The sequence below is a fragment of the Zosterops lateralis genome (assembly GCF_965231275.1).
Source record: "Zosterops lateralis genome assembly, chromosome: 6".
NCBI lineage: Eukaryota > Metazoa > Chordata > Aves > Passeriformes > Zosteropidae > Zosterops > Zosterops lateralis.
This window is the reverse complement of record NC_139761.1, coordinates 37,857,194-37,878,471: the sequence shown is the minus strand read 5'-3', so window position 1 is coordinate 37,878,471 and position 21,278 is coordinate 37,857,194. Positions and strand designations below refer to the sequence as shown.

The 21,278-nt window shown below is 39.3% G+C and overlaps 2 protein-coding genes across 6 annotated transcripts in view; one reads left to right on the top strand and one right to left on the bottom strand.

Annotated features, from left to right (window-relative positions):
* Window positions 1-424: 424 nt before the first annotated feature.
* Window positions 425-21,278, top strand: part of NUSAP1 (nucleolar and spindle associated protein 1) — a 29,382-nt gene continuing 8,528 nt past the window's right edge. For 2 of the 5 annotated variants that reach the window (XM_083863208.1, XM_083863207.1), the window contains exons 1-4: window positions 17,298-17,399; window positions 18,521-18,586; window positions 19,639-19,830; window positions 20,883-21,057. In XM_083863208.1, the coding sequence (XP_083719334.1) occupies window positions 17,307-17,399; window positions 18,521-18,586; window positions 19,639-19,830; window positions 20,883-21,057 (526 nt within the window). In that variant the 5' untranslated portion in view covers window positions 17,298-17,306. Of the gene's footprint in view, window positions 462-1,017; window positions 1,248-2,072; window positions 2,242-17,297; window positions 17,400-17,807; window positions 17,985-18,362; window positions 18,378-18,520; window positions 18,587-19,638; window positions 19,831-20,882; window positions 21,058-21,278 lie in introns of those variants that run through there. The other 3 variants (XM_083863209.1, XM_083863210.1, XM_083863211.1) reach the window with 3 other exon arrangements.
* On the bottom strand, window positions 12,050-16,970 carry OIP5 (Opa interacting protein 5; the record flags this gene model as incomplete). Its single annotated transcript, XM_083864163.1, has 5 exons — window positions 12,050-13,515; window positions 14,822-14,903; window positions 15,423-15,545; window positions 16,485-16,551; window positions 16,640-16,970. 5 exons carry the CDS (start codon window positions 16,968-16,970, stop codon window positions 13,360-13,362), a joined length of 759 nt encoding a protein of 252 aa, XP_083720289.1. The 3' UTR covers window positions 12,050-13,359.

The window sequence follows — 21,278 nt, the reverse complement described above, 5'->3', positions numbered from 1 at the left end:
GAATTTTGAATTATTTAGGTTGTGTGTGATGAGATGGTTCTACTTATGCAATCCATTATTCTTCCAGTGAGGTTGTCAGGTCAGCATCCTCACTGCAGTAGTTTGAAAGAGTTTTGTGCCTTACTGGAGACAGAATATGTGTCCATCTCAGGTCCCATGAAACTGGAAAGTGCTCTTATTTAAAGTTGGTGTGTCCTGGCTCTTCCACACTTGGGTCCAGTTCTCTTGATTTAAACTAAAGGAGAGGCTATATCTGATAATTTGAAAAATAAATCAGCATGTTTTATGTAGGAAGTCTAAAAATGTTACCTGGTTCATGGAAGGTACAGCTAATTTTTTTGTGTCTTGTGCAGGTAATCATATATGATATGAGTTGCATCCTGGATGGAAATTTAATTTTGTTTATTCATCTCTTTCTTTCTAAGCTCACTGAAGAGGATGTGGAATGATCAAAAACAATGGTGAGTACAATTGTAAGGTTATTTAGGTACTGAATATAAGGTAGCAAACTTATCAAATTTGTAGGCTGATTTAGTTCCCTTCTCCCTGACCAAAGAACTCTGTCATTGAGATTTTAATTTTTTGTAGTGTGCTTTCAGAGAACTAGAGTGTTGCCACAGTTCCAGCTTTTAGCTTGGGCTTCACTTTAAAGAAACATTGATTTGGCTATTATATATTCTAACAAGGGTAAATGCTTTGAAAGTTATAAAATCCCTGTCCTGTGATGTTATTTGCTCTGTTAAGACAAAATGTGTCATTGTATTAACTTGGAATAGTTGTCTTAAAAATGTTACTTGTTAAATGATAGGATTGGAAGAATGATAAAATAACCAAATGTAAATTATCAAATAGAAAAAAGGTACATTCAAAATTTCTAAGATTACAGTAAACTTCTGTAGTTTTGACTTATTTTTTTCCAGTGAAAGAAATGAAAATATTCTGGTAGTTTAGGTGTGCAACAAAGGGCTATGTTCTGTTTTCATCTCTGTCACAAACCTTTGGCATGTTTTATTGCAGCTCTCCAGATCTGTTTTTCTACATCGTCGTAAGAATAAGACTTTTCCCAACAGTCTGAGTGTCAATGGTCAACCCAGTGATCAGCTGAAATATTTGAGTGACTCAGAAGAGAGATTGATAGTGACATGTACAAAATTTCCATTTTCATGGTCTACTCACTGCTTCTGACATAGGAGCTGGAAATTGTCACTGGAAGACTGTTTCTGGACTTGATCAACAGAATGGTTAAGGTAATTAAAATAAGAAATACAGACAGGGAAAAGAGAGGAAGAGGTTAGTTAAATATTCATGTTCTTATAGGTGAGAAAGATTTATTTTTTTTCCTTTTCTTTCTCTATTTTGCAACTCTTATTTTAGAGAAGAAATGGTAAATACAAGAGAATGGTAATAAACATTTCTGACAATAGCTATGCAGGAGTGTACCGATATTAACTTCCAACTTAATGCAAAAATATCATGTCCTAACAACTGCTGTGACCAGGTAATACCAGGTGAGTATCACTGATGGAAGGCCAGGAGATCTGTGAGAAGATGAGTTACTGAAATTTGTCTATGCTGTGGATAAGTGGGGAGAAAGGAGTAAAAGTAAGAACCTAGTGTATGTGATGTTAAGATTGTCCTAAGTGCCATTTTCCTCTCCAGCAATGACAGTTTGATAATTATTTGGGTGATAGGTGATGACATCTCTGTGAGCCGTGCCCTGCCGGAGCAGAGGACAGACACTCTGCCGCCGGCCCCTCGTTGTCGTGCTCTGCAGTGGGGACATGGTTGAAGCCCCACAGCTCATTAACAGTGCTGTATTTTTAGCTGCATTGCCTCTGAGTAAGTGTATAGTTCAGCATTTCTGAAGTGTTTCCTTAGCCAGCTTATGGACATCTAAAGTTAGATATAAAATCTTACAGACCAAGGGATTATTAGGGTTTGTGAAACCAGATAATTTTATCCATTAGAGTCAGGCTTTTAGAGTAGTGAACTGGTGGGCATTTTAATGTTTAATGTATTTTATTCTGATTCCTAAACTACCTTCCCTGTTTTTTTTTAATTTGGAATTCCAGATTCTCTTCTGACATTTAAGAAGGTGGTCCTCTTACTTGCTCAAAGGCTATAAAACGTGGATATTTCTCTTCTAGCAAGCAAAACCCGTCCTTCATTTCCATGGAGCTGAACGAACAAAGATCTGTCCGCTTCTGTTTGAATCATCTCACCAAACATTTGATTCACCAGGTGACTTCTCCCACAGAAGTAGCCCATTGTTTTATCAAAACTCAAAAGCAGAGTAACAGAAATCAGCATTTGTTTTCCTGAAAAAATGTCTTCTGTGCCAGCTCTTCATTCAGCTTTCTGCATTCTGTTTTAAAATGAAAAATGCTTTGTAATCAGATGCAAGTGGAAGCTGGTGTTTTTCACTGATATTTCCTTCTTAATTTTAGGAAGGTTAAGTACTTTACTGTGTCAAATTGGAATTCCTAGCAGATAAAGTATCTGCATGCATTGCTGTGTCAGACTGGCCTGATATATATGAAAAGTTGCAGCAGGAAAACCAGAACATGTTCTGCTCTGACATGAGAAAGAAACTTACCAAACAACTAGGGGCATCTCATACAGGTATTTTCTAGTCCAGGTCCCAGGCTTGACTTTGTAGATAGATGTCAACTCACATAAAGCAGCTAATGCACAAGAACAAATACAGAATCACCTTGTCTATACTGTGTATCCCAGTCTGTGATCAAAATGTGTATTTGCATGTGTGAACCTCTGTAAGCGCAGGATATGAAGAGCTTTCACCTGAAGAAGAAATTACTCTGCATAATTTCATTTTTAGCAAAGAAAAAGGAAGCTTTGAAGACCGCTGGGGTAACAGGATAATGACTAGGTTTGCATTAAATCGTTCCCTTCCTCAGGCTTTTTATGAATCCTTAGCATCAAAAGGAACAAGACCATTCTACAGTAAAAGAGATGGGCAGAACATCTTTCTTTATTATAGAAATTAACTTCTGATGGGATGAAAGAGACCAGAGGTATAAAGTTGCAGTTTATCCACCCGGCTTCCTCGACACAATTTCAGCTTTTCCTACTGTTGATGGAATCTTGCTTTTTGATTCTTTCATGACTGAGAACTGAGAGTACCTGTATGTTTCCATCATCTAGGTAGAAATAGGCCTGAGAGAATGGAATGTTAGCCACGTAAGAGGAGTGAGTTGAGAGCAGAAATACTTAGTACAGTCTTTTTTCTGGCTCTTCTTACTCCTTCCCAAACTAAGGCACAATCTGGTTGTTCTTATGTTTACACAAGATTCTTTGTCTACATAATTCATGATTATATTGGATGTTTTCTGTCATTCTGAGATGGGAGCATATATTGTTTATGTGCTCCCTGCTGTGGGATTATCTATAACAAGTAAGATTTTTGGCAAAAAAACTACCAGAACTGGGATATGTATTATATTCCACCTCAAATCTGAAACTCTTCTTAGTGCACCTTATTCCAAGCTTGTGATTTAGAAAATGTGACTTGCTAGCTTAAAATACGGGAGATACTAAAATGGTTGGGGAGGTGTTCTAGATTTCTTGGTTTTTTTCTGTTTTCCTTTTAGAAAACTGCTGGAGAGAGCCAGACAGCCTGAAAATGGCTGAAAAAGCAAACAGTTGAAATCCTTCTTAAATCTTTGTCATAGATGGGCAGGGCAGCATTCTGGTATCAAAAATGTGGTTGCATTTTATGGGACCAAGTTCCATAGCAGGGCGAGGACAAGCGTTGATGTTGATCCTAATCCTCCAAGTAATGTCTATCTTTAAACTTGTTTTGTAACAATAGGATTTAATGACAGCTTTACCCATTTTTTGTTTCCATGAAGGAAAGAGCAGACACATAAGCTTGAGAGTGGTGGGCAGGACACTGCATATCAAAGTAACACCAACTTTAATGAGCAGAGAGGTGCTCTAAAATTGTGTGTAACATTGTGGTGAGCTGTGTGATAAGAGTTAACATTGAGCTTGATGAGGCAACCGCCAGCTTGGCCTGACTAAGGATTTCTTTGCTGAATATGGTCTGAACTTTCTGGCATTGGAGGCAACTAGAAAAGCACACTTCCTTTTAGGGCCTCCTTACATTGAAGTCAATAGGATTTATTAGAGATGTCTGTAGAAGCAGGATCCATCTCTAAGTGACGGAAAATACTGTCCATAACATAGGATTACAGTGGTTGGGAAGTTTGTGGTATAAGAAATGTCTGATTTTAAATCTGGGAATTTTCTTTTCTTCCTTCTGCCCATACTTAGCCCTCTGATGTTAGACATAGCAGTTGTTTCTTGCATAGCTTGATGACAAAATACTTGGGGGACAGGAAGGTATTTTTGTTTTCTGTGGACGTGTACAAAAATTGCCAATTTATCTGACTAGAGAGCTGATAATCTAAACTCCTTAACCTCAATATTTTGTAACATGGCATTGTAAAAAAAAACAAACAACAAAGTAGAATTACTGATTTTTTTTTTCTTGACTCCTATTCATGACAGTGTAGCAGCATTACTTTTCAAGTTTAATTTTAGAACATCAGGATTTTATTAGGTTAAGGATCTGTGGCTTTCACAGAAATAATCCTCCAGTAGTGCATGCCCAGAAGACCCCCATTGTTGTACCTTCCTGGCCAGCACCTTTAAAGATCTGCTGTGTTTGGAAATGCTGCTTCATCTGACTCACTTTTTCTTGCTCTGCTTTTTTTTATGTTGGTTGGAAATCTTCCCATGTGAAAGATTACAAAAACAAGGGGCATGTGCAATAGCTCATATATATATATACATATATATATTTTAATACTTGTGGACAAAATGATGTTACAAGTTGTTTGAAAACAACAAAATCACCAATGTCTTCCATTTTGAGATGTGTATAGTTCCATAAGCATTAGTGCTTTGTAGCAAACTGTAGTGCCATGTTAGGATCAGTGCATGAGCCTAGTAGTATTTTTACAATTTCCGAGTGACAAATTTATTAGTAAACAGTGATGATAATGTAATTAACACTAGAAAGGATACAATAGAAGTGTTACAAACATGGTCTAAACATGCAGTATCCTCCCTTTGACAATGGCAATGCTATCCTTAGAAATGGAACTCATTCACTTAATGGGCTTCATAGAATCATAGTTGACTTTTTGATATTTGTCTGTCTGTCCAACTGCAGTAGTAAGCTAGAGTATGCAAGCATCCATAATTCTCATCTCTATCAGTGCAATTATTTTCTTTTTAATCTTTGTTGGTGTTTTCTTCCATTTTCAATTTTATTGAACCGTTTATTACCCATCCTGTGATATACTCAGAAAAGTATGAATATGCTAAGGAGTTTGTGTGCATTCTGTACACATCTCTTACCTTCAGATCATTTACAAAGTCTGTTAAGTAATCTTTTCTTTTTTTCAGATCTGACTATATGATTATTATAGCTAGCAAAACATTATCCTCATTGTGTGGTAAGTTAATAGTTGCAAAATGTGATGTGTTAATTATGCGTAGAAGACTTTTATCCATTATTGCAGGAATGGGGAACCTTTTTTGGCTGAAGTCCTATTAATCTTAAAATACCTTTGGTGGATCCTGCATTTACATACATCTTAGTAAGAAAGAATATGATAAGGTCAAAGGCTGTTGGAAAATGATGTTGCAGGCTGTCTCTGTGCAGCAGGCTGTCTCTAGCCAATGGATCAGAGATTCCCCACCCCTGTATGATTGAGAATTCAGTATCTTGTATTTTAGGTAACTTCCAGTTTTGCTTTCCAGCTCTAAGCTCAATTTTAATGATTTCTGTCTCTCCCTCTGCTTTTTTCAGAAAAAAAAGAGTTCAGACAGGGGAAGTGAAATTGATTTAGCACTCAATGGGCAGCTTGGACTGGTCAAATAGGAGACTGGTATGATTCTTGAGATGTGCATTGCTCTGTGGATGGCATCCTCTGATTTCCCAGGAATTAGTCTTTTATTTGATGCCAGTGCTGCTCTTCATGCATTTCTCTCTTTCAGCTTAGAGAGGATACTGCATCTTTTTTTCCTGAGACCTGCCTGTAAATGGCCTTTAGGGGGAGGGAGGGAATGGGTAGCTTGGTTTTGTAATTTTGGTATGATATATCTTTAAAGTAATTAATCAAGAAGCATGTGCTTCTGTGCAATGACAGTAATCCAGGCAGAGTTAATGTATGTAACAGGGAAAAAAACCCCAACAAAACCAACCAAACCTCTCTGCATCTAACAGATTTCTGAGAAAATTGGACAGGTGGGCCATTTACAGCAGAGCTCTGGGGGACCTGTGCTAAGAGTCAGGTTCAATTCTAAATGGACGTAGCTGTACCATTGAATAAAGTAGTTTAGTGCTTGGGAGAATCAATTGAAAAATACCTCTGAAACTGGAATGCAAAATAGCACAGTATGTAGGGGGAAGAATCCCTGATGCAAACAAAGCCATAAGATGATTTAATAAGAAAATAGAACTTTAGTAGCAATAACTGTTTTGCATGTGATAGTAAATAACTTGCATTAGCAAGACTGTACAGTAGAGTAAGTGGGTAATAACCAAATAAGTTTGTGGCGCTCTGTGCTGCAGGGAGTTGTGTGAAGAGTCTTCCTGAGAAGAAGGGTGAATTCTTCTTATGTTCCTCTCATTGGAGGGAATTTGGCACTTGAATACTAACTTCATGAACTTGATATATATATTAAAAAAAGAAAAATTAGCTTTGCCACATGTCTGAAGCACCGTCAGTGAGTGCTGGGGGAAGGGCAGACAGTTCTCTTTGAAAGGATAGCTGAGGCTTCCCTGATTTTTTTTTTTTCTTTTGTAGCCTAGCACTTGCTCTATTTCTCCGAGGAACTAAGCTTTTCCAAATACTGTATTGTGAAGAGAACCTGATTCTAAAGTTAGAAACTTTTGTGGTGGGAAGTACTTTCTATTTTCTTTGTTTATAAAGACCAATCTGAGATAGTCTTTAAATTAAAAAAAAATAAATTAAAACATCAGAAAGCACTTGACACTCAAAACATTTGTACATGCCAAGCACAACTGTAGAATTCTAAAGATGTTACAGCAGAAAATAATTTCAGCTTTGCTAAATATTGTCTCAGACCATAATTGATTTCAGTTGATGCCTGAAGTTTTGCAGAGGAAAGTATTGTGAAGCCTCTGGTAACACAGAGGGGTATTGATCTACACCTGTAGATCTGCATCCAACAAATTATTTCCTATCAAAGGGTTGCATAAAAGAGCCACAGAGGAGTTCTAAACTGTTCCTGGTTGACACTTTTCAGTGTAGATACCTCATGTATAGACACAGTATGGCCCAAGAGATAAGTAATGTATTCTGAACAGAGGTTTAGATCAATCTGGCTGCATTTCTTCTGGAAAGCTGAGGTAATTTAGACTGACTTCCAGCTTAATGGAAGCTTCTTGTGTTTTTAAAGCATGGGGGTGAAGCACTTTGGCTCTTCATAAATTGATAATGGAACAGTGAAAGCTGTGAGCATTTTTACAGTATAAAGTAACACAATAAGCATGAGAATGTCTAAATTAAGTGTTGGCTAATATGTAATATGCTTATGAAAAGCTAATTGATCTGAAGGATTGTAATCAGCTTAAATTCCAACTGTTGAATTTTTGATAAAATTGGAAGCTGGCCATAGGGGACCTTCATTCGATTGGTCTCTGATTATATTAGAGAAATTATTAATTTACCATGGTCTGTGGTCAGCAAATACATTTACATAATAATGAAATTATAATGAAAACAAAGTCATGTTCATGCTTCAGAAGTATGAACTTTGTGGCTGAACAGAATTCTTCAAGGATGTATCCACTTGGAAGAGGGGGGAGGAAATAAAGATTGATGTAGCCAGGCAAACTATCTACTTCCCAGTTCAGGCTTCTAATAATGATCTGAATTCTGTGGGCTGCGAGACTAGGAATTACTATTCACAGCAACAAAAGGAATCCCTTTGCCCTTCAGCTCTTGTTCTATGGCATGACTTTTGCTTCAACCTCCTTGATTTAACAGCTTCTAAACCTAAGTGGAAGTGTTAGGTGCTACCGTACTTGGGTGTGGTATATCAAAGGTGTTATGATCAGTATAATGACATGCCTCCTTTAGCAGTACTAAACCCAGATGATACAAATATATTTTGTTTGTATATCCAGTAGTGCTGCTCAGAAAGTCTGGCCACCAATTCCCTTGTGTTGGGAATTGTACCTTCTGAAATTGAGGGTAATTTTCAAATTTAGGAGAAAAAAGAAAGTCTTGCAAAGACTTTTTGATAGTAAGTGAGAAGAAATTGTACTGAGCTTGAGGATACTAACACTTTACACGAGGATTACACTGTCAAGAGCTGGCAGTCTGTTTTTTTCGGGCAGAAGAGGAAAACAATATTGAAGATAAAGTAATTTTTGATGTATAGCAAATCTTAGAAATGACCACTTCTTGCATCCTTAGGAAAGTGGCTGGTCTTCCTCCTAATGATCCTGCTGGCTGGTTAGGTACGGAGCTGCAGAATGACAGTTCAAGTTAGATTCCACTGGATTTCTTTCATGGAATGACCCAGCATTTTGCCCCTGTAGCACTTTGACTGGCACACAAAAGCCAACAGTTGAACCAGGATGTCTTGTTGAACAGTGCAGAACACTAACTATGGATTCTGATGTCTGTTCCCTTTCAGTCTCTACACTTCCTCCTGTGTTTTAGAGAAAGTGTCAGTGTTCATGATGTCAGCAGAGTTTATTTCTGTCTCTGAGCCTCTGTACCGGGTTATAATACAGACAGATTCCCAAGACTTTACCCCATCTAAAGTTAAAGATAGAAGATAATTTTCTGTTCAGTGTGTCCTATGTAAATCCTGTCTGCTTCTCTCCACTTCCCCTCCAAATGAGTGTGTTTGCAGGTCAAATAAAAGGTAGGTAGTTTGTAATGCCTTAGGCATGAAGAACTGCATGGAGAAACTGAAGGAAAGCGGCACAGGCCCACAAACCAAATCTTAGAGCTAGTATTCTAATTATGCATGATTCAAAATGTCTAGTGTAACGTAGTTATTACCAGTAAATTGAGATATGCATTTATACATAATGAAGCAATAGGAATTAATATACCAATAGCTTGAACTTCCTGCTTTGATTCTCAAATTTTGGGTTTTTTTTTTAGAGAATGTGCTGCCTCTGTAGAGAAGGGGGCAGAATGTATAGATAGGGACAGAAGCATGGCACCAAAACTGTAAATCAGGAACCAGGATCAGCAGAACTCGCCTTTATAACCTCTTGTCTGGTTCATATCACTGTCCTGAGCATGTAAAAAGCAGGGCATGAACTAAGCATGTTTAGAGGCGAGATGAGGTTTCTCACCTGCTGCAGCTGTAGCAAGGAAAAGGGTGCAGAGTTTCTTACATGGTGTAGGGGGAGCAACTGGTGGGAAAGAAAAAAACCAAACCCACAAAAAAAATCACCCCAAAACCCAAGCCAACAAACAAGTAATGGAAACCACAGACTCAAATTGAGTGTAGTATTTGCCAGACAGTAGGTAATGAGCTTGAATGTGAGAGAAATTATTTGGAGAAGACTGAAATTAATAAGCACAGTACATATTTTTAGGTGTTGAATAGCTTTTTAATAGACAGTATTTTCAGGTAACTAGCCACATAGGCAGCTGTACTGAAGCATACTGGTACTAGCCAGCAATAATGGCATCTGCAGGAATGAACCTGAAAATACTGATAATCTTGTATATTTTTTAAGTTCTTTAAAGAGATTTTTAAAAACAGAAAATGAGATTTAATCACTGAAGGTCTTCATCTTCTGCAACAGAGGTTGCAATTGTCTTTTTTTTAATTTCACTTATTAAATAAAAGGGAATTTGGGTGCCATCTTTCTGTAAACTCTTTAGTGTGTTCTCTGTAATTCAGATCTCTTAGTGGATAATGCAGTCAATTTCTGCTGACAGTTTGAAAATAAGAGAGATGTGGCATAGCCTACATCACTAATACTTTTCCAAGTTTAAACTTGTAATAAAACATATTGAAATACTGGCTTGTTACTGCAGAATTCCATACTTGTACTTAGCTTAATTTTTTAAGTGGGCTTAACTTGTGCAGAACACTTCTCCATGTCCAGAGGCCCAGCCCTCTTTCTTTAGCAGAAAGTGTCTTGGAGGAAGAAAAGGTGTGTCAAGTTAACTCTTGTTTGTACTTCATAGTCAGTCATTCATAAAGCACTGTGTTTTGGGTTTAGAATGGGAATTGTGGTTTTACCCATGAATGCTCTTTTTAGCTATGTAAGGATTGCCAAATGAAGATAGGGATATTATAAAAGAAGATAACTATTCCATGGTATCACAAGTTAGACTGAAGAAAGTCTTTGAGCCAACTTCTTCAAGAAAGAAGAAAATTTCCAAGACAAATTTAGCCCAGTGATTAGCCATGGTCATTTTTAATTCTTTAAAACACTATGCATGGTTTTAAAGTCTGTTAATTTTTTTTTTTTTTTTTTGTAATGAGTAAGCCATTGTATCCTTTGTATTTCCCTTCAGTATAACCTGGGGAATGAGATACTTCAGGATGTCAGTGAAGTCATTTTCCTTTTGAAAAATATAACAGCAAAGGAGAAGTATTAGATATAAATTCCTAAAAATTACCTTAGTACTTAATAGGCTAAAGAATACTTACACTGAACTTCTGATAGCATTCTTGCATGGATTAGTGGAGGAAATTATTGGTGTGACTATGAACTATGTACTCCCATTGCACACGTTTTACATCGTAATAGTGAAAGAATGTCTCCCTGCAAATTCTGATTTTTTCCAAAAGGCAGCTTGCTTTTATATCTATGCATCTTTGAGGATTTCAAGATAAGATTTTATTCTTTTGACACTGTAAAGAGGAACTGTTTAAAAATGAACCTGGAAACTCTGCACCTGTATACAAATTTTTTTAGCAATAAAGCAGCACAGGCTGAGAATGCACTAAAACTGGATGTGTCATCTGTTCAGAAGACAAATGAATCACATTACTGTACATTCCACTCCACTTCTGAGGTGTACATGCTGTAGTTTTGTCAGAACTTAACAATTAGAGCTGAATTCCCATATGCTGAATACCTGCTTTGGGGCCAGCTGTCCCAGCAGACTTCAGGCACAAGAGCTTCTGCTTAAGACAGCAGCTAAACAAAAGCTGTTATTCCACTCATTCTAAGACGTATAACTTATCAGTTAAGAGCTTCAAGGGTTAGTTTAGAAGGTAGCAAACCCCCTCTGTTTCTTGTATTGATTGCCTAAAAGTAACAAGGCTCCTCAGAAAACGGTTTATGTCTGTATTGTTCATTGTTTTGGTGACTGCACTTGTGAAAGATTTCTTCTGTGGTTGGCAGAGGTCCTCCCAGTTTCAAAGATTATATAAATGCAGTTTAAAAATTTACCAGCTATTCTTCAGCACATACTAATTATTTTAAATTCATGCTAAGTAATGTGATTTGAGGAACCATTACTTTAATGCTTCATAACAAATGAGGACCCAAGCAAGATAAAGTAATGCTTTTCTTTCTACATAATTAATCAAAGGAAAAGAAGTAGGCCTAGGACTCATATAACATTGGCAATGATTTGCACAATATGAATTTCTGAATTTCAGCTTTTATTTAAGAAGTTCCTTCTTCACAATTTTTAATGTAATACAAAAATGTAACTGCCAGCTTTCTTTTTCTTTTAGGGATCAACACTAACAAAGCAAAACAATATAGCATTCATAGTATAGATGTAAAATATCAACAGTCTTCTACAGCAAGAAACAGTCTTAATGCAGAAACTGGAATGAAAGGACAAAAGCAAATAGTCCCATTATCAATTACATTTCTTAGACTCATTCAGTAACAGAAGCACTAAGGAAGTACTACAAAGGTGGTATTAGAATTTATGAGAGTCCCTCCTCTCTTTGCAGAATGACTGTTGATACTCTATGGTTTTGCTTATTACCACGATCAACTGAGACCATCCAGAACTCCCAACCAGAAAGCAGCATAGAGGTGCCTTACAGTGAGATTTTCCCCTCTGTTCCAAGCCCATTTTGATTTATTTTACAAATAAGACAAAATACAAAACTGGCAGCAGCAGCAATGAGGTCTGCAACCTGCTGGTCATATATATGGAAGGAGAAGGCAACTTGCACCACTGGAATTAAGCTGATTCTAAATAGAATTCTCTCTGGACTACTTCAGAAAACTACTAAACTTTCCATAAAGTTCATTGTCCCTTTAGGGAAAAACATTAGCCCTTTAGGCAGCAAAAGGGAGAGGAAAAGGGCCCTAAATCTTCCAACAAACAAGAAGTAGGGGTATTCTGTCCCAGTAACAAAGGCTAAGTAGTGCTTTCTTTTCTGTAAAATTACATTCTAAATGTTTGGAAATACGCAGAACCAATTTTCAAAAAAGAGAAATACCAATGAGCCATGAGTAGGTTTTTTTTAAGAAACATCTTAACTGGCCAATTGAAAGCAACAGGCAAATCATAACGTCAGGAAAGCAGTGCTTCCACAATTGTGCAGAAGACTTCCTTGGTTTGACGTTCCAGAAATGCTCAGATCTATTCAAGGCAGTTGCTCACAGCCTTAGCTGGCAGAATTTGACTCAGTCCCGTTTCTGGGGCTGCACTTCAGCAGACTTGGCAGGCATGTGGGCACGTATCCTCGACCTGAAATCCAAAACCTTGTATTCTGTCTCCATGGTTCCATCCAGACTCAAGCACTAAGAACACTGCAGCGTCTGTGATGCATTTATCTGCTGCTTTTGCAAGCAACACACACTAGCAAATTTCACAACTATTCAAGAGTCCATTTAGCAGTGGCTCACATATCAGATATAGCTAATGAGGCACTTGACCAAAAACTAGCTGCCATTAAAACCAAGGCTGCCATTAACATTTTGTCTGTATTAAAAAGTAGGACAAGAGCTTTAGGTCTCTAAGAATGTTCAGTTTGTAATGGTGTCTCTTGAATATCACATCACCTTGTTAAGTATGTTTTGCATAGCTCCAGAAACCTGACTTCAGTATTTCAATGGCTGGTTTTCCCCCTGAAGTCATTAGAAAAACCAAAGCCACAGTTACACAGCCTCAGAGAGTGACCTAGTGCATGGGTGAGCTATTCAGTCTTCCAAGCAGAACTTCATTATGTCAGATTTTCAGGTGTTCCCCTGAAGAAATGCACCTCATCATCAGTTTTTTCCACACAGAGATAAAGTGACAGATCAACACTCAAACCTGGTCTGGTGCATTATTTCTTTGTAATGACCAAACTCAGCAGAGATGCAGAAACAACTCCAGCATTTCTTGAAAATGGGTATCAGTTGGCATTAACTCTTCCATCTCCTGATAGTAGGTCATCTGGAGCTGTTGAAGAGTTTTGCCATTCTGTTACATAATTATTTTGTTCCAGTTTCTCCAGCTTCCTCATCACTAATTCTACGCGACCATTGAAGTCCACAAGCTTTTCTTTTATCTAGAAAAAAAGAGGAATTACAAGTGTCAAAATCAGCAAAAAAACACTTGATCTTTGAATGACCTGTGCCCCACTTTAAGTGGCTAAAGGGCAGCTCACTTTCAAGATGGGAAAGGAGAAATGATTCTGTGAAAATATAGTGGGCTTGACCTCTATACTGCCTCTTTAGTACTGACAAAAGCAGCACTTAGATCAGAAGGCTGCACTGCAAACTGGAGATGGATGAAAGTGTGCCAGTATCAGCCCTTCCAGGGACATAATGGAAATAACTACTCAAGGAGATGGAGTTGCTGCAGTTTTACTATGATTAATCTGATCTTTCCTGCTTAAATCAAGTTTTCACACAGCCAGAGACCTTCTTTGAGAGTATGTGGACAAACTGTTTCATCACTAGCTTAGGACTACATGTGGACATGTATCAAAAAGCAAAGGCAGGTGCTTGAGCTTCTTCTAGTCAACAAGCAAACTCTCTACAGTTACATAATTTGTGTTTGCAATGAAGTGCTAACATATTTTTACTTCAATCACATATTTTTACTAAATCATGTCTTGACTTCAGAAGTTTTACCTGGATAAGATTTTTGCATCTCAGCCTAACCTGACCTATAAAAACACTCTGATCTTATAGAAACTGTAAGATGACTTGGAAGAGGACAAAACTTAAAAAATGTCAAAGGCCCATTACAAGAGAAACTAAAATCTAAACTCAACTCCAAAAAAAGTAAGAAACAAATAATCACGTAAATACTGGATATATTCATTGGCTGTCTCCTACACACAATAACTTTATTTGCACAGGCAATTAACTAACATAACTAGTCAGGTTACAGGTAAGAATGTCCAATTTGAAGACCAAACAGCAGGGAGATTCTAGAGTTGCCCCTGAAACTACAAATACTACCATGCTGTTTTGAACTTACACAGACATAAAAATATAACTTTTTAAAATCCCTTTAAAATCAAAAAATTCTATTTTTAAATTCTTTAACAATGACAACACAAATTGTAATACTTAGGCCAAGTCTGTATAAATATTTTTGGGTTTGTTTTTTTTTTCTTTGCAAGGTATAGAGATAAAAGGGTAACAAACTTTTGCCAAAATTTAGCTAGAACTGGGTATGTTCTGCAGTTTAGGCGTCTTAGAAAATGTTCCACATCTCATGCATTGAGTCAGTTATTGTCATATAAGGCAGCATTTTCTCAATCTTAGGCACTTAACAACTCTACAATTGTATCAATGTTTTTGAATTAATGTCCAAAATTATCAGCATTTTAAAAGTATTTTCCATTATTGTGGAAATCTTACCTTATGCATACGTTCCTTTAAGGTCACAGCTGGAAAATTCACCTTAGAAGCTTCTATAATCATTTGGTTTTGTAAGAAGTAACTGGATAACAAAAGGGGAAAGGGAAAAAAACACAAGAAAAATGGCTATAAAACCTATAGTTGCATTCTTTAGACCGATGTTTTAAGATGATTTTAAAGCAGATACAAGGTTGTTGCCAAAAAATAATAATTATGAAAATATTCAAAACATAACAATGGTTTTACTTTGGAATCAAGATCCTCTCATCACCAGCTATAAGTAATTTACAGCTTCTATAGTCCAGTCCTCCAGCTATCATGGAATCACTTTGATACCTTGTTAGCTAAATGAATCTGGAACTGAAGAGATTTCAATATTGCACACAACTAAATTAGAAGTCCGACATTACACAAGGACATGCAGGAGGTACAAGTCAAATCAAAGGGATTCACAGCAACACAATTTAGACGTCAAGGATATTAAAATCCCACACCAATGTGCTCAACAAAAGTCAAACCACTTTTGTTAGCTGTAGGCTGGTTGTACAGTAACTTACAGCTACCTGTGAAGTGACTGACCATAAGAATACAGTGTACTCACCAGATGATGCTGTCCTTGAAGAAACAGAACAAGCCTCGGAGATAGGCCAGGTCACTGCCAGAAGAATAAAGAATGAAGCCCACAGCCAAGCCACATGACTGACAGGATAATAAATAATAAGCACTAAAAGGAGGAAGGGAAAAGTATTCTTAAACAGAAGCTTTTGAAACCACAGATGCTGCATTTTGTCAGAGGGCATAGAACCTTCAGTTCCATTGGGGCAAAATGCAAGGCATAATAACGCCTCCTCCTCAAAAAAACCCAATATGTACAAAAATAACATGACCATAAAAAATTGGGTATGTTGTGAAAGAAGTAATCTCTCTAATTAAAGTGAAGTTGCTATTAAGGAAAGAAATGCACATCTTATTATCACAGAGTGGTTTAGACTATTCTACTCAAACATGATTTAAATGATAAAACAATGCATGTGCCAGGTGAAAATTCTTTCTAATGAAGCCGATTATTGCCCCATGCAGAGAGAGGGGCAAGGAAAAAAATAAAGAGCAAGTCTTATATTGAAAAAATTCCCAGTCCTGACAGTTTGTAAAATAGCTTTTAAACATAATTTAAACAAGTTACTGGTTCTGTAAGCCCCTAGATTACATTTTACATTCTTCCCATTAGACTGAGTTACCAAACCTTGCTAACTGTAAGTTCATGAATAGGGCAGCACAAGTTTTTTATTTTCAGTATTAAGAAAAACCAACCAACCAAAAGCCACCCCTCCCCGGAAAACCAAACCAACCGAAAACCCACCAAACCAAACAAAAACCCAGAGATGTTTTAAGTAAGAGACCTTTTAGGGGAGGGAAGAAAGGGATCTACAAGTTCAGTAAGCTGTCTACTATTGTACTGCTCGAATGTTTCTCTCCACCTACGGAGGTTAGGGCAGCAAAACTTGATTTCAAGTGAAAACTACATCCCTACAAAAGCTTTCTCCATCCGAAGTGTGAGACAGGTACAGAAGTCACTGGGGAGTTTGCCAAGCCCCTGAGAACCTCTCGCACAGGCCGGAGGAGCCCGGCTTTGCCCGATGCCACAGCTACGGGAGCCACGCACCATCCCAGGAGGGAGCCCTCGAGGCCGACCAGCAGCGAGTCCTCCCAGGCCACATCGCTGGTGACTTCTAAGGAGAAAGAGAGAGAGAGGCGCTGCAGCCGAGAGCCCCCGGACCAAGCCCCGCCCGGCCCCCGCCGGCCCGAGGAGGCACTGACTGAAGCAGATGAGGACGCTGAGCCCCGGCGGCTCCTGCCCGCAGAGCTGCAGCGAGTCCCCCAGCACGGCCCAGCAGCCGCGGCAGTGGAACACGGCGCAGTCCTCCGGCAGCGGGCCCTGCCGCCGCGGCGGCGACGCCGGCATCGCGCCTGGCGGCATGGGACACGACGACGACGGTGGTGGCGATGGCGGTGACGGCGGCGGGGGAGGCGGGGGCGGCGGGGGCGACGTCCAGGCAGTAGCGGCGGGGACGGACGGCCGCTCCACCACGATGGTCCCGGTGGGCTGCGGGTCCTTCAAGAGTTGTAGCAGCTGCCGCCGTACCGCCATGTCCTCCGGCCGAGCGCTCCAGCGCGGGGCCCGCCCGCCGAGCCTCGCGATTGGAGCGCGGTTCGCAATTCTGCCTTGCCATTGGTCAAGTAGGCGCGTCAATCCTCACCGCCCGCGGCTATTGGGTAGCGGCCCGCACGGCGCGCGCCTTTCTCTGCCGGGACCGCTTGAAAATAAGCACGCGCGGCGGACTGTGCCGCCATTGGTGAATCCCGCGCCCAGTTCCCCTCGGGGCACGCCCCCTTCCCTGGCCCAGCCAATGGGCTGGCGCGGCGGGCCAGTTCGAACGGCGGGGGCGGCGCGGGCGGTGTCGGTTGGCCGGTGGGAGCTGCTGTCATGGCGCTCGTTTCACCGCAGCACCTGGAGGTGCTGAAATATGCCGAGCTCCAGCGCATCGCCAAGGCCGCCGGGCTGAGGGCCAACCTTCGGGTGAGACGGGGCGGCTGCGAGGGAGCGTTGCCCACGAAACTCCGGGTTCTGGGGTGCCCCCGTAGCCGTCCGTGAGCCGAGGGAACGCGTCCCCGGCCTCCCAGGGCTACCCCTCCTGGGTCTGGGGCGGCCCGGGGGCTGTGCTGCCGTCCGGGATGGGGCAGGCACTCCAGTGTCCCCCGGGCATCGAGAAAGGAGGAGGGGGGCGCCTGCCCCTCCTCTCCACGCCCCGATGGCTCGCCTGTTCCCCCGCGCCGTTTGCCCCCACTGGGGTGGTTGTTTGTTTGGCTTGGGTTTTTTTGGTTAGGCTTGTTTGGGTTTTTTTACGACGCAGAGTGGGCGGAGCAGTGAGAACACGGTGCCTTAAGGGAGGGGAGGGTGCGTTTGGCGGTGGCGATGAAGGGGGGGAGGTTTAAGGAGGCCCCAGGGCCTGCCCGGAGCTGCGGGGGCATGAGGGACACGGCCGGGCGCTCCTGGCAGGCCCTGCCAGCCATGGCAGAAATCATAAAGCCCTAAAGAAATCCACGGCTTGGGCAGACAAGGCAACTCCCTGTCCTCACAGGACTAAAAAGTTGTTCTGGGAATGTTAGTTTGGGGGTATTTTGAATGGTTTTTTTGCTGACCTTTCCACTTAGGTGTTTAAAAGTCTTTCATAGCCTGAGTTATCAATGGCGTGTTTTCATTGTTGTTTTATTACTATTACTGCTGAATGTATGCGAGGGATGCAAAGGGTGCTTTGTGTGTAGCACGGGCAAGACGGAAGCAATTGCAGAAATTTGATACAATTTTAATTCTAGTTCAGCTGCGCTGTGGGGCTTAAAACAGTTCGTCTCATTCCTTGAACAATTAACCTGGAAAGCAGACAGGTCGGGAGAAACTTAGTGAAATTTGCCTTTGTGCCTCTGTGGAGAATGTGCTGCGTATTTATCTGTGCCCTTAGGCACTTTCTCTAATTGACTGACTCGAACTACGTCCTAGGTTTGCCTTATTCTGTTGGGTTGAGGATTGTTTGGATTCTGCTTGTTTGTTGAATCAGTTTCTAGGATGCAGGCTGGGCTTATGCAATTCTTCAATGACATAATGGACTGTTTTCTTCATGTGTTGTTTTGCTTTCACTTCAGGCAGACAAGTTGTTGGAATCATTGAAGCAACACTTTGGAGGGACAAAAGAAGAAAGTGAAAATACGGTAACAGATCATAAATCAGCCATTGCTTTTAAGAAATGTAAACATTATTTTGTAACTCATAGAGTGGGGCCTGTGCTGAAGATTGTTTTTGACCATGATGGGAACTGTAATAGGAATACCTTTTTCTTCTTAGTGCCCTTAGTTTAAAGTACTTATGTACTGACAGAAATAGATATGTTGATGCTACTTTTGAAGTGGCCTCTATGACTGAAAGCTGATTTCCTTTCAGCTGCCCAAATCAACAATGTATTTTTCTGCATCAGTACAAAACTACTCTCTATGGACAATAACATTTAATTTCCACTGAACAAATTCTTGCTTGATTGGCTGCAGACACTATTCAGTACCAAGTATAAGAGTATTTTATTCATTTTGCATGAAGGGGACTAGATACTAATTGGAAAGTGGTTTGCATCTACTAAAGCTTATTTCCACTATAATGAAAGCAATACAGTTGTGCTACTTCTTTTATTTGCCTCTTGGTGTATTGTTTCTTAACTTTTTTTTTTAAGTTTTCTGTAAGCTGAATTATTTTGAGTGTGGCAAAGTTTTTGAAGTGTTTGATTGAAGGAATTTGTTCTCTGCTTTTTCTAAAGCACATCTTCTTTTAAGTGCATCCCTTAAAAGTCTTCTTTAAAGGTTTGTGGAACTGGTGTAAACCTTGTCAGCTTTTTTAAAATTTTCATGAGCAGGAAAGGAGCCCTGTTTTTATTGGTGAAGAGTATTCCACAAATGTACAAATGTGGGAAGGTAATGGTATCATGCAAGTTAGGTTTCAAATATAAAATATTAGGTTTTTATAATATTATTGAAATGAAATATGATAAACCAATCTTAGAAATTGTGTTTGAAGTCTCCAAACAATGGGCTTTGATGCATAGGGGATAGTGCTAGATAGTGCCAGTTTCTTGATTACTTCACTGCCAGATGGCATGTTACTGTTTATCCTCTGTGTAAAATACCTTTTCAGTAATAAATTTGAAACTATCTCTGGAGTATTTAATTTATATTTGTGTTAGATATCTTCCAATTATAGTATTTTTCTGCTACAGGGTCCTGTAAAGAGTGCATCTGCTTCCATTAAATTGGATGAACTGAGCAATCAGGAGGAAATTATGTCTGATTCAGTGCGTTTCATTACAAAAAGAGGTGGTAAAGACAAGAAAACGACAAGAAAAAAGAGGAACTCCTATGAGGAAACTAATACTGGTGAAGAAAAGCCAGTGCTTTCTGATGAGAATCAGGTGATTTACATTGCATGCTTTTATGTGCTGATTGTCCTCCCTTCCTATGAGCATAATTTGAGCACACTTGATTTTTCAATCACCATTTCTAGATGGTATATGCTTATATATGTGTGTTTGTGTGTGTATAGACATGTATTAAAATTCGTATGCAAGCATTCTGATCTTTTGTAGCACTGAGTTTTGTATATCTATGCACTGTGCCGTAATAAACAGACACTACTTGCTAGTCGTTGCTTCAAGAAAATAAATTCCTCTAAGAAATATACAATTCCAAACACTTTATCTGAATGTAGGACTACTTTCACTAGTTCATTGTAGTATTCTGAATCTAAGGTGTGTTTCAGAATTTATCTAAAATAAGGCTGTTCTTGCTTTTTTGATACAGAAAAAATTACCAGAAATTGCGCAATTGCCTAAACTTTTTTTTTTTTTTTTTTTTTTTTTTTTTTTTTTTTTTTTTTTTTTTTTTTTTTTTGTTATGGTTGTGTGACTGAGAGAGAGAAAGTTTCAAGGTGAGATGAAGGTAGATTTTTTTTTCTTGAGTTACAAGGAGTAGGTAAATTAAGAACTATCTGAAAGACTTTTACTTTCAGAGGTGGAGGAGGGAAATGAGAAAATGTGGAAGTGTTAGTTTTTTAGTGTTAGAGAACTGTACGGTAAAACAGTAAAAAGTAACATCCCCAGTGAATTTATTTTTAGTTGCAAACAATTAACTTTTATCAAAGGCAATTTTATACTAAAATGTGAGGGCTATGCATGTCAAAGCTTTCTAAGATATCTAAGTTTGTGAAGTGATAGGGTAAGTATTTCACAGGTTAATTCAGTTTCAGAAAATCTCCTGTTCAGTCTCCCAATGAAAGCAGACTCGGCTATGAGGTTAGAGCACAGTGCTTTAGGCTTTATTCAGTCTGGTATTGGAGACCATTGAGGATGAAGGCTATGCACCTCTCTGGGCAATCTGTTCCACTGACTCAGTGTCCTCAGAACAACTGCCTTTCTTTATGTCCAGTTGGAACAAACTGGTTAAATGAAGTATGTTGGAATTGCAGGTGCATTCTGAAATGAAAGAAAATGAAGTGCCTCAGGGTGAGCACAAAAAGGGACAGAAGGTATTACAAAACAAAAACCAAATAACTGAAGAGCGAGCTATTGAGAATCCAGAGATGGGTACTGGACAGAAGAAACAAACAGAGAAGACTTCTACTGAAGGCAGGGGAGAACAACGTAAGTAGAAAATTGGATGAAAGTAACTTTAATTTGTTCTACTTAAAAAACCCAAAATATAATTTTATTGTGTCTTCAAAGATTTTTGTGGCATGTCTGTTGATCCGTACCTTGTTTTGAGAATACCAGAAGAAAATTGGTCTGGTTTGAGTTTGTGTTACTTGTTTACCATATTGTAACACAAATCCACAACTTCTGCAGTGTAGGAGTTTTGCTGGGGG